The sequence below is a fragment of the Tamandua tetradactyla genome, chromosome 4 (genome assembly GCF_023851605.1).
Source record: "Tamandua tetradactyla isolate mTamTet1 chromosome 4, mTamTet1.pri, whole genome shotgun sequence".
NCBI classification, from domain to species: Eukaryota; Metazoa; Chordata; class Mammalia; order Pilosa; family Myrmecophagidae; genus Tamandua; species Tamandua tetradactyla.
The window spans coordinates 53,433,114-53,446,398 of record NC_135330.1 but is presented as its reverse complement, the minus strand read 5'-3'; the positions used below and the strand labels follow the sequence as shown (position 1 = coordinate 53,446,398).

The 13,285-nt window shown below is 34.0% G+C and overlaps 1 protein-coding gene across 1 annotated transcript in view; it reads left to right on the top strand.

Annotated features, from left to right (window-relative positions):
• Positions 1–608: 608 nt before the first annotated feature.
• The window catches only part of LOC143680806 (complement factor H-related protein 2-like), a 28,489-nt gene continuing 15,812 nt past the window's right edge, over positions 609–13,285 (top strand). Inside the window, exons 1-3 of the mRNA XM_077157308.1 lie at positions 609–777; positions 7,693–7,887; positions 8,907–9,083. Coding sequence (XP_077013423.1) covers positions 702–777; positions 7,693–7,887; positions 8,907–9,083 — 448 coding nt within the window. The 5' untranslated portion in view covers positions 609–701. The remainder of the gene's footprint in view (positions 778–7,692; positions 7,888–8,906; positions 9,084–13,285) is intronic.

The following is a 13,285-nucleotide window of genomic DNA, read 5'->3' as shown; positions in this document are numbered from 1 at the left end:
TGTAGAGTAAGAAGTTTGTTTTTCTGGTCATTGAGAAGACTGGGGTGACATTCTTATTAGCTAAATAAAGAGAAACCATCCCTCTGTCAGACTAAATCATATCTCTGAAGTATCATAGGCCTCTAAGAAACTTAGTTGAAGAAAACTCAAATACCCAAGAATGCTCTACAACCATTGCAGTAATCATTGTGCCCTAAGGACAATTAAAAAAAAAAATCAAAGCTTGCTCTCCTAAGCACAAAGATACAGGGTTGACCAAGACCCGAACATTAATTGGTTTTCAAAAAGAAGTAAAATTAGGTGAAATGACTTCAGGGTAAGAGAGAAGGTTTCAAACACATGGACTCTGGTCATCATTCACGTTGATCTAACCTGCTGAGGAAGGACCACACCTGTCCTGAAGAAGTATTTTAATAAAAATTAGTACTTCATAATAATTTCAGAACAAGTTCAGAATTCTGTCCTAATTCTTGTTATCACAGAGAATTTTGCAATTATTTATCAAGCTAAGAATTTAAGCAATTGTGAAAAACAGTTAAGATATTTTTAATGATATTGGGCAATCTCTCTGAACTTTGATATTTGTCCAAAGAAAGTCACCAAACTAGTTTCACTGTAGTGCCCTGAAATCGAGTCATACTCTTTACTTGTTAAAGAAGGCAGAACTCAAAGCAACACAACTGGAATATATTTCTTTATATATGATTGTGACTTACAACATGCTTCTCTTAATCAACCTCATTCTAATCTTGTGGCTTTCCTGTGTTGGGGGACAAGGTAAGTTGAAGAAAAACTTGAATACTCAGTTTTCCTATCAAATGTGGTTTATGTCATCTTTTTTTATGCATCAAATTTTTTACTAGGAGCAATATATTGGGATATTTTAATTCTGAGATCACTAACTTTATCATCATCATCATTCCTTGGGCAATATTGCCTCACATTTGTATAAGGGAAAAAATAAATAAAATGTTTTCTCTGTTTTCTGAGTCCCAAACTATGAAAATTAATCAAATTCTGATTATGGAGAAATAGTAAATCATGAAAAATCAGAATACAGTTATGGTGACAGAGTGACATGGCATTGCAATTCCATAGATGCTCATGAAAAATAAGTCAGGGAAAGCTGGAATCTGTTTCACAGCACTTGGAGGAGTGTTACTCTTCACACAATAGCTTCAAATTTTAAATATCCTTCTAAATCATTCTAAATTTAATATTTTGGCAAAATTAATAGAAAATTAAAAATATATCTATTTCAATAAAAAACATTCTTAACTTTACCATGTAGTAATGTTGAACAATTATTTTATTTCTGGAGGCTTTCAACATTTGTTGAAAGAGAAAATTTCACATAACAGGTATTGTTAAAATACTTCTTCTTTCAAACATTTTTAAAATTTTACTATCCTATTTCATGACCAAACCTTTCTATTTATTGAAAATTAAGTTTTTATTTATTAAATATTATGTATAAATGTAATATGAATCACTGTGTTTTACTTTTCAATTTCCACTAAGAACTTAATTTACTACTTTGCTTTATACTAATTTTTCTGTATTATATAAGGGTATTTGGGGAACTCCCTTCCACTGACATAAAATATATATATAAATATAAATATATAAATATATATTATATAAATATATATTAGAACTTAACATTGTTTTCTACCATTTTAAATGTTGCAAAATGATATTTTTCCAGATTTGAACCTTATTAAGATTTTTTTGCTCTATCCCAATGCTAAGTTATAATAAGTAGAGAGCAATAAGTTGATGGGAAAAATAAAAGCAATTATTTCTGTCCAGTGTGAAATACTATGCAGTCTCAATTAAAAGTAGTCTAAATCTGCAGTTAATTTGTACCAAGGAATCAATCCTTATTTCATGCCCATTGAAAACGTGTGTAGATGAGTAGGTTGAATTTTCTTTTTTATGTAAATTATATGTTAGTCTAGCTATCTGTTAGTGACGGTACTTTAAAAATATTTCTACCCAAGCAAAATAGCAGAAGAAGGGCATAAAATGCAAAAGTGATTATGTGGAACTTTGAAAAATCCTTAGCCACAAACCTACTTTCAAATTACAAACTAGGCTTCCGCAGCATGTTTAGAGAAACACTTTCTAAAAAGTTGTTCTTTCAGTTAAGTGTTCTGTAAATTTGCACTGCATATGTTTACAAGTCTGTTAAGAGAAGTATCAAAAGCAATGGAGGGAAAGAGTAAATATAGGGAACACTTCTGTGTATATAAAAGCATGTACATTGTTCATAAGTAATTAACTTATTGCATTTTATTATGCTTTCTTCTGCTGCAATGAAATTGGAAAAGAAAGAGAGAGAAAGGAAGGGGGTGAGGGAAGGAGAAAGAGAGGGAAAGGAATAAAGAGAGAAGAGAAAAAGAACACACACACTACATCATAACAACCATATTCTTCTACCTAAGAAAACCATGTAAATACAATACAATATACAATACAAAAGCCACAGAAATATATATTATATATATATATATATATATACATACAAGATTTTATTAGAATTCATAGATAAGATCATTTGTTTTCAACTTGAAATGGGTGGTTGGATAAGGAAAGTGACCCAATAAATCCCTCAACATCATGGCAGCTCTGTGCTTTCTCTAACCCATATAGGCACTCAGTAAATATTTGCTGAACGTTATTGAATGATTTTTTTAAAAGGTAGGTATAATAGAGACAAGAGTAACATGGATGATATTATTCTGGGTACTGGAAATAAGAAAAGCAAGAAATAGGAGGTACAAATGTGCAACAATTTATGAAGTACTCAAGTATTCTGCTTTAAAACATGACATTTGGGATGGGCCCATGCCTGCCATGCGAGAAGACCCAGGTTCGATTTCCGGTGCCTGCCCATGTAAACAAACAAACAGAAAAACAGAAAAACAAAAAAAACATGACATTTGATAAGAGTATTAGGTCTTAAATTGAAAACAAACCCTGAAAACCAAGGTGCAGAATAATTTTATTGAGCTAAGTGGGATGTGTGGGAACAGAACTAAAAGAAATTTACTCCTCAAAACAGTGGTGCAGAAACAGTTTATATACCTGCTTAGAATAAAGAAAGGGTGTGGGAGAATGCGGAGGAGGAAAGCAAGAGAGACATGAGCTATGTGAGTTGTCTAGGGCTGGCATCCTTGGGTACCATAAATATGCAAAAGCTGCCCAGGCCGAAAGTTTGTGTAGGAATGGGCTTATCTAGTGAAGAGTAGCAGACTTGCTGATGTCAGCTTACCTTGTTTATTACAGTTCTTCCTTTCCCATAGAGGCAAGGATCTTAATTAGCATTGCAAGGAATCTTTGCCTCGGTTGCTTTTTGTTTCTTCTTTGCAGTTTCTTGAGTAAAATGAGTTTAAATATTAGTAAAGCTATTTGCCATTCCAACTTCACATGGGGAATAATACTAGAAACCCATTCTTAGCATATGAGTATCTCTTCACCTGTACGCTGGTTTGAAGGGATGTATGTCCCCTAGAAAAGCCATGTTTTAATCAAAATCCCATTTCATAAAGGTAGAATAATCCCTATTCAATACTGTATGTTTAAAACTTGATGTGATTTAGTCAAGAGTGGTTGTAAACTGGATTAGATGAGGACATGTCTCCACTCATATGGGTGGGTCTTGATTAGTTTATTGGAGTCCTATAAAAGAGAAAATGTTTTGGAGAATGGGAGATTCAGAGAGAGCAGAGCAGAATAACATAGCCATGAGAAGCAGAGTCCACCAGCCAGCGACCTTCAGAGATGAAGAAGGAAAATGTCTCCCTGGGAACTTCATGAAATAGGAAACCAGGAGAAGAAGCTAGCAGATGATGCTGTGTTCACCATGTGCCCTTCCAGATGAGACAGGATCCCTGACTGTGTTCACCATGTGCCTTTCCAGAAGAGAGAGAAACTCTGTGTTTACCATGTGCCCTTCCACTTGAGAGAGAAATCTTGAACTTCATCAGCCTTCTTGAACCAAGGTATCTTTATCTGGATGCCTTAGATTGGACATTTCTATAGACTTGCTTTGACTGGGGCATTTTCTCAGCCTTAGAACTGTAAACTAGCAACTTATTAAATTGCCCTTTTTAAAAACCATTCTGTTTCTAGGATATTGCATTCTGGCAGCTAGCAAACTAAAACAACCTGTATCCTTGCCAAAATTTTGTAAAGCACATTTTCAGATAGACAAACAAATGAAAATCCCACAATGTCCCATATTACCTGAACTAATAGTTTAAGTTACTATGCATTATCTCTGGATAAATTAGAGAAATTTGCCTGTTTGACTAGTTCATCTGCAGAAAATTTTTAGGCAGTATTTTTTAAAAGTAGAAAATAACTCTTTATGAATCATCAGTGCTATTTTGTGGAAATGTCTCCAGCTAAGAAACAAAATTAAACATTTTTGCAAAAGCTGTGTAAAAAGTGTAATATATATTATATAACATATTCACAGAGTATATATCATTTATAGAATATATTGTATATTTATTTGTTTATTATGAAAATTATTTATTTTAATTTATATTCATTTATCTCTGTATTGTATACTTATTTAAATAAATATTTATTTATGATTTGGTTTGTTAATGCTACAAGCATGCAGTATACCAGAAATGGATTAACTTTTACAAAGGGATTTTTAGTTTACAAATTTACCATTCTAAGGCCATGAAAATGCCCAAATTAAGGCATCAACAAAAGGATGCTTTAATGCAAGAAAGACCAATCACATCAAGATTCCTCTGTTACATGGTGCAATAGGTTTGCTAATGCTTCCAGAAATGTAATATACCAGAAATAGGTTGGCTTTGATAAAGGGAGTTAATTAATTTAGAAGTTTAGCATTCCAAGGCCCTAAAGATGTCCAAACTAAGGCATCCAGAGAAAGATTACTTGACTCAAGGAAAGTCAATATCTGCCACAGGGGAAGACACATAGCTGGTGTATGCTGGTCCTTGTTTCCAATTCCATGGCTTCCAGCTTCTGATGCCAGTGGTTTCCTCTCTAAGTTTCTGTGGGTCTGGACTTAGCTCATCTGGAACACAACTCCAGGTTCTGGCTTGCTTAGCATCTCATAAGAAGGCACAACAGAAAACAACCATGTCTAGGCATCTGCCCTCTCTGTCAGCACTCCAAGCATCTTCAAATATCTGTCTCTGTCAGTTCTGAAGCAATTGAGTTTTTCCAAAATATCTCCCTTTTTAAAGGGCTCTAGTAAACTAATCATGACCCATGACTGATGGGCAAGTCAGATCTCCATCTAATCAGAAGGCTATACTCACAATTTGGTGTGCCACATCTCCATGAAAATAATCTAATCAAGAGTTTGCGTGTACAGTTGACTGGGCCAACCCCAGTAATCTAATCAAAGACCTTCCTTCCAGTTTGCATTAACACATGCATCAATTCTACCTAAAGTCTCATTGGAAGAATCTTTAGCATCCATATTTCTCTTTTCTTTTTTTTTTTGTATACTGAATGGTACATCACATTTCATTCTTTTTCCATGTAAGCAGCCCATTATTGCAGCACCATTTGTTGAATTTTGTTGGTTTCTTTGTCATGTTTGTTTGGGAAGTGCATGGGCCCGGAATCGAACTCAGGTCTTCTTCATGGCAAGTGAGAATTCTACCACTGAACTACCCTTGCACCCAAAGCATGCATTTTTCTACTAACAATTTCTTCAAAGCATTGCAGGCCTTTCTTAGTCACCTCCTCACCATTCCTCCAGAAACTTTCCTTTACCCATATAAAAAGATGCTGCAACATGTTTGGTATTTGCAAACTGCAGCACCCCACTTCTCCGGTACAAAAATATGTTTTGTTTTGCTAAATGCTGCTAGAATGCAATATACTAGAAATGGAACAGCTTTTAAAAAGGGAATTTATTAGGTTATAAGTTTATGGTTCCAACGCCCTAAAACTGTCCAAATTAAGGCATCCAGAGAAAGATACCTTGACTCAATGTAGGCTGATACCTGTCACATGGGAAAGCACATAACTGGCATCTGCTGGTGCTTGTTCCAAGTTCTGTTGCTTCCAGTTTCTGAGGCCTGTGGTTTCCTCTCTAATTGTCTGTTGGAATTCATTTAGCTCCTCTGGACACAACTCTGGGTTCTGGCTTGCTTAGCATCTCCTGGGGAAGGCACATGGCAATGTTTGCTGGGCTTTGCATCTCCAAACATCTGTGTCTAGGCATCTGCTTTCTCTGTCAGCACTCCAAGCATCTCCAAATGTCTGTATCTCTGTTGGCTCTGAAGCAACTGTGCTTTTCCAAAATGTTTCCCTTTATAAAGGACTCCAGTAAACTAATCAAGACTAATCTTGAAAGGGTGGAATCACACATCCATCTAATAAAAAGGCTACATCCACAATTGAGTGGGTCGATCTCCATGGAAACAATCTAATCAAATGTTTTACCCTAAACAATAGGTCTGGCCCCATATGATTGAACTAGGATAGAAAATATGGCATTTCTAGAATACAAAACAATTTCAAATAAGCACACATGGGAAGGCACGTGCCAATATATTCTAGTTCTTTGCTCCCATGTTTTGTGGCTTTCAGCTCCTAGTTCCAGTGGCCTCCTCTCTGTGCTTCTCTCTATCTCCATCTGCAAAGCATCTGCTTTCTGTGTTAGCTCTCCACGCATCTGTGCTTTCTCCAAAATGTCTCCCTTTTAAAGGACATCAGGAAGTAGATTACGACCCACTTGAATGGCTGGGGTCGCATCACCATGGAAAGAAACCATCCAAGAGGTCCTTCCCAACACTATGTCTGCTCCCACAAGACTGGATTACAAGAACATGGCTTTTCTGGGGTACATAGCAGTTTCAAAACAGCACAATTTATATATTTCCTTGTTTGTATTTTATTGATGTGATAAATTATACATATTATCATATTTCTGCAGGGGCAGTGACAATTCTTTATTATTTTCATATTTTCCCACTACAATATATGCACAAGAAATTGTACATAAACACATTCATACATACATACATGTAAACATTTATATTTCTTTTTCATCAGAATCTAGTTGTAAACATATCTTGGACTTTTTGTTTGGGGTGATTTTTATATGGGGTGAGTTTTTTGCTTGTTTTATGCTTCTTCATTCATTCTAAATATTTTTCACTGAAAATACATTTATAATAATAAAAATGACTTATGATATAAAAATCTTACCTATGTAACATCATGGCTGGATTGAAGGGGAAAGTCATGCCTGTTATTTCTGGTGGAACAACTCATGATGGGTGAAAGAAGGAAGAAAAGAGACAGAGTAAATGGAGAATTAAATTAAATGCTCTCATCCCAGCAACATTTGTCTTAGATTAATGGAGGCTTACTGCATAAAGCCACTCTTACCCTCTACGTTAATTTTTAAGTTGTTCTCTATTGTTTTTTATTTTCTTGGAGATACCTCAAAAGAGTTTTCATTTCATTTGAATCCAAAAATGTTAATAGCATCTGTAAATGACCTATTTAAATATTTTTTGGCTCTTATTTATAAATACTTCTCTGTTTTTGAATCACTAATAGCAAAAGGGTAATGGGTTAAATAAATGAATGGCGTGAGTCGTAATGTCATTGAAATTGAAGTTATTTATTCTTTAATTAATATTTGTTTATTTTGTTTTGTTCTGATTCCCCAAGAGAAACTTTGTGAATTTCCAGAAATAAAACACGGAAAACTATATGACGAAAACAGTTACAAACCATTATTTCCAGTTCCTGTGGGAAATTTTTTCTATTATTCCTGTGAATATAGTTTCATGTCTCCTTCAAAATCTTTTTGGACTCTCATAACATGCACAGAGGAAGGATGGTCACCAAAACCAGAGTGCCTCAGTGAGTAAATGCCTCAATCATTATTCGGATGATTTATTCAATGAATGGAGGGTCACAAGTTCTTAACAGACAGTCACAGGTTGGGGACTAGAGGAGACAACAACTGCCCTTTTTGTAGGAGTCTTTCATGAAAACTAAATGACAAATAATGATACAGACTATGGGGAAACATATAAATGTGTTGTACAACCAGAAATATTTGAATTTTGCATACAAATGGTCAATAGCTTTGACAGTTTTCTCTTTTCTAGTATTTTCCATAACATCATTTTATAAAACTGTGAAATATGAAATCTGTTTTACAGTAAACCACAAAATTTCTATTTCAAAGAACAATTGTGGCTTACTATTTTAACTATGTTCATATTTTCTATTAATCTTGTCTTTGTCACTTAAATGTGCATCCACAGCAGGGTTTATCAATCTTAGCAGTATCGGCATTGTGGTCTAGATAATTCTCTGTTGTGGCAGCACTGTCTTGTGCATTGCAGGAAGTTTTACCTTTACCCAGTAGCCCTACCTAAGTTGTGACAACCAACAATGTCTCCAAACGTTGGCAAATATCCCCTGTGGGGCAAGATCGCCCCCAGTTGAGGGCCACTAATTTATATTGATTCTTCAACACAGTAGTCAGTAGAGAATAGGCCCAAAGAGATGGCAGAAACCAGAAAGATAAAAACACAGGGACGAAGGCCAGACAAGCCCTCAAAGGAAACAGAAATTGCCGATCTTCTCTGAAGAGTAATTGATGAAAGTAAATAAGAAATAAAAAATTAAGTAAAATATGAACAATTCTTAATTATGTGGAATAGCTTTTGTATTCAAGATAGTTTCATTTAACTAATGGATGATAGCACGATTATTACTTTTCCTTTTCTCTTATGCATATGACAGTGTGAATTAGAGTTTATTTTTCAAAACTTTTTATTCTCTTTTCTGATTTGAATCTTGACATTCATTTTGAATGTTTCAAAGTTTACAATTTTGAACACATGCAAATTTATCTTTTTCATTTTTAGGACTGTGCTTTTTCCCTTGGGTGGAAAATGGTCGTTCTATATCTTCAGGACAAATATACCTGGAAGGTGCCACTGTACAAATTGTCTGTGATAGAGGATACAGCCTTCAAAATAACAGGAGCTCAATTTCCTGTGCAGAAGGTGGCTGGTCCTCCCCTCCCACATGCAACCTGATTGGTAAGTAAATGTATATTTTATGATTTAAAAAAAGCTACAAAATGTTGAATCTGCTTACTCTTTTGATGTATAGCTCTAAATTGTTTTACTGCATATGCAAATCTCTGGATTATAGGTGCATATTTAATCTGCCTACTTATGTATATGAAATGTTGTAATAATGGGAAATAATAGTAAAAAATGATAGTAAGTTTTGAAGACAATAACCAATATTTAATTCAAACCTACTAAATGTTACCTTAAAATTATACAAATTCAATTAAAATCTATAATAAAATTAAGCTTGTGAAGAGAAAATAACACAATAATCATTACATTGCATAAAAACATATTTTAATGCAACATTATTTATATGCAATATCAATACTGCATTTATATATTTATTTTGTTTCTAATATTATATTTAAACAATTTACATAGATATCCATAAGCAGTTATTGCTAATTGTAACTTTATAAAATACATGTTCTTCTGAAAGCTAGGTTTTGTACATTGTTTAGAACATAAAATACAATTTTTAAATAAAACCAAGTTATGATTGATTATATATTATATTTGAATGCTATTTGGAATTTTCTTATGATTTTATTGAAAATGGTTGTTGGTATTCTTCAAAGTAAAAACAGAAGTTTTGTCTTTATACACCTAAAAAGGAACTAAGATTCAAGTAATCTTTAAACAAAAGTGATGACAAAAAAAATCCACTTGGAATCAATAATGGTAGTCCTGCTATTAAGAATTAGAATGTAATGAATGAATTATGCTTAAAATTTGATGTTTTTTCTATTTAGAAAGCAAAAAATAATCTCAAGGACAAGAAAATATTTGTCAAAAAAAAATCACCTGGTTAAGCAGTAAGAAAATATGTGCTGGCGTAATACTTATTTGAATTTTGTTGAAAGAATGGATAACCCAAGACTACATTCATCTACCTCTCCTTAGCTCTTATTATTTAACTTTTATAAAGCTTTTAAGAATGTGTGTAGTGAGAAAACCAAGCTAAATTTTTTCAGCATTGTCATCAGATGATTTGATCACATCATGTGAAGCTGATTATGACATATCAGATTTATCAAAATTCATGAAAATTGGTTCAGAAATATTGCAGAATTTTACAGAAATGTTTGCCTAATGATTAAAGCCATGTAAAATGCTGAAAAATTATGAACTTACTGAGCTGGAATGACAAGGAAAAAAAGAGAAAAATCAGAGTGAAATGAAGTTGGAGGATAACAATAAGGAAATTTATGATTATATTAACTTATGATATATATTAAGTACTACAATTTCAATATTCAATTTAAATGGTTTAATGTAATGACTCTTGGTTCAGTTTTAAGACACCTGGAAAAATATGAAAGTCCTATGTTTGGGTCAAGAATATTTATTGGCAAAAGAATAGGTTACATTAATTTTATAGCTAAATTTCATTGGCTCAGAAATTTAATAATTCCAAACAGTCCAGGCTTCATTTTAAAATCATTACAAAAGCATATATAAAACACAGACTTTTATTACTTGCTTGGTTTTACATTCTTAGCATATTTTGAGAAGATAACAGTTCTGTTTCACTTAATTTCATTAGTATTTTATGTTTTATTTTTGTGTTTTCAAGCAATAAATTGTGTTCCCAGGCATATTTATACCAATTTTAAAAAGTGTGTATTTTAACAGCTTGAGATACCACACTTTATACAGAGCCCACATAAGTAATGTAGTATTTAGGAAGCTTTAGTACCAAATGAGTTTTTCTAACTTTTGCTAAATGAAATATGCAATTGACTCCACACCTAAAAAAGACCAGCGGTAAAACTGGTATAAGTCTCAGTTAGATCCAGGAGCTCCAAGTATGTTATAAATGTCCATTTTTCTCTCCACCCTTCGGACAAGCCCTCTTCATTTTGTGAGCATGATAACCACTGTCAGCAAGACTCACATCTTAGAAAAGCAGCATAACCAAGTAAGAGAATAACTTCTTTGCTTTTTAGGGAAATAACTATGGATGACAATGATTGGTATTCCATGAATCATTTGACTATAAAAGCAACGTAGGATGACTGAGGACCTCGTTCTAACAGTAGCCAATTTTTCTACCTGCCCAGGACAAAGGCAGCAGCAGTCATTTCTTAAACCTGCCTGGACTAGGACAGCGGGGCTTATCCCAGTTAGGGATAACAGCTGCGGAAATTTAAGGATGCTAAGCTTATTCAGGGCTTCAGGGTACTGTTAATTGGATGGCTGCATTTGCTGGACAGAACAGTAGAGCTCAGCTTTGTGGAGCAGTGCAAGAAGCTCTTGGTCCTCCCTTGTGGGACACTAGTTCTGCTTCTGCTGGGGAAAATTCTCTCCCATGTGACCCTCCAATAAGGATTTGCCCTTCAGGCAAAAGAAACTTGAGAAAATGAAAGGAGTGTAACAAACTATACAGGCAGAAAGTCTGAAGCATAGTCTTGCCTGCTTCAAATACCTGTGAGAGGGGCATCTGTCTCTTGAAAAACTAGAGGATAATCAAATGCTTTTAAACAGGGGAACTACAAAACAACTAACAAGCAAAAGTCCAGGACAAGACACAGACTGAGAACAGCAGGAAAAGCCCTGCATACTGCATTCATCTTGAGCAGATTGTCCTGAAGCTGGTTACAAAATCAAGAAACAAACACCAGGGAACAGATCTCAGAATTAATATTTTAAAATACAAATGTAGGTTGTGCAAAAAAAGTACAAGACAAACAAACCAATAAACAAAAAACAGAAATGATGTCCCATACCCAAGGAGAAGATAAAAATAGAGAAAACACAAGCAAAGAAGACAGACTGTGGACATACTGAACAAAGCCTTTAAACAAATGATCTTAAAAATGCTCAAGGAGATGAAAAGTACAGAGAAAGAACTAAAGTGTATTAGGACAACAATGAATGAGTAATACGATAATCTTAGTAAAGAGATAGAAAGTTTTAGAAAGAGCCAAGCAGAACTACTGTAATTGAAGATCACAATCACTAAAATGAAAAATTCCCAGAACAATTTCAGGAGCAGATTGGAGCTGGTAGAAGATAGATCTGTGAACTGAAAGATGGGCACATGAGATGAGCCAGGCTGAAGAGCAGAGAGAAAAAAAATTATAACAAAATAGACCAAGAGACCTCTGGAACAACATCAAGTATTCCTGTATATTATGGAAATTCCAGAAGAAAAGAAAGAGAGAAAGTGGCAGAAAGAATATTCAAATAATGTTAGAGACCTTCCCAAACTTAGCAAAAGACTTGAAAAGGCACATGCAAGGAACCCAGAGAACATGAAACGTGAAGAGAAATACTCCCTGACATATATTGATCACATTATCAAAAGCAAAGGACAAATAGTTTTGAAGTTGTAAAAGAAAAGCAATGTGTTATGTATAAGGAAATCCCAATTAGACTGAATGCTGATTTCTCATAAGAAACCAGGTGGCAAAAAAAGGGAGTGGTTTGAAATACTTAAAATACTGAAAGAAAACGATGGACCACAAAGACTTTTAAATCCAGTGAAATGTCTTTCAAAAATGAGGGGAAGAGTAAAACATCCATGGAAAAGCAAAAAAAGTTTGATACCATTTCTTTCTATGAATTCTCAGGTATGTTTTTGGCAATGCAGTAACCTTGTAACATTAACAAATTCTTTAAAAAGTAAATATATGGGAAAAAATCCAGGGGAGTTCATCACCACTAAACTTGCCCTCCAACCAATGCTAAAGGGATATCTTCACCTGAAAGGAAAGGACACCAGACAGTGATCAAAAATAACACAAGAAATAAAGACCTGCAGTAAAGGTACCATTTGGGTAATTATAAGTGCTGGTACTACTGTAGTGTATTGTTTGATGTGTAACCCCACTTCTTACTTTTTACAGATGCTAAAATGCCAATTCATAGAAAGTAATGATAAGTATATAGTAATGGACATACAATGTACCAAGATATAAGTGATAACAAGTATAAAACAATGTGGGAGGACAGAGGGATATAGGAAAATTGTATGTGCATCTTATTGAAGTTAAGTTGTTAGCAAACTAAATATATTAAATGTTAACCCCATGGGAACCACAAGGAAAATAGATGGAAAAAAATCCTCATGGAAAAGAGAAGGCACTCAATATGGTAACACACATAAAATCAAATTAATATAAAAATAAGCATTAACAGAAGAAATGAGGGACAAAAAT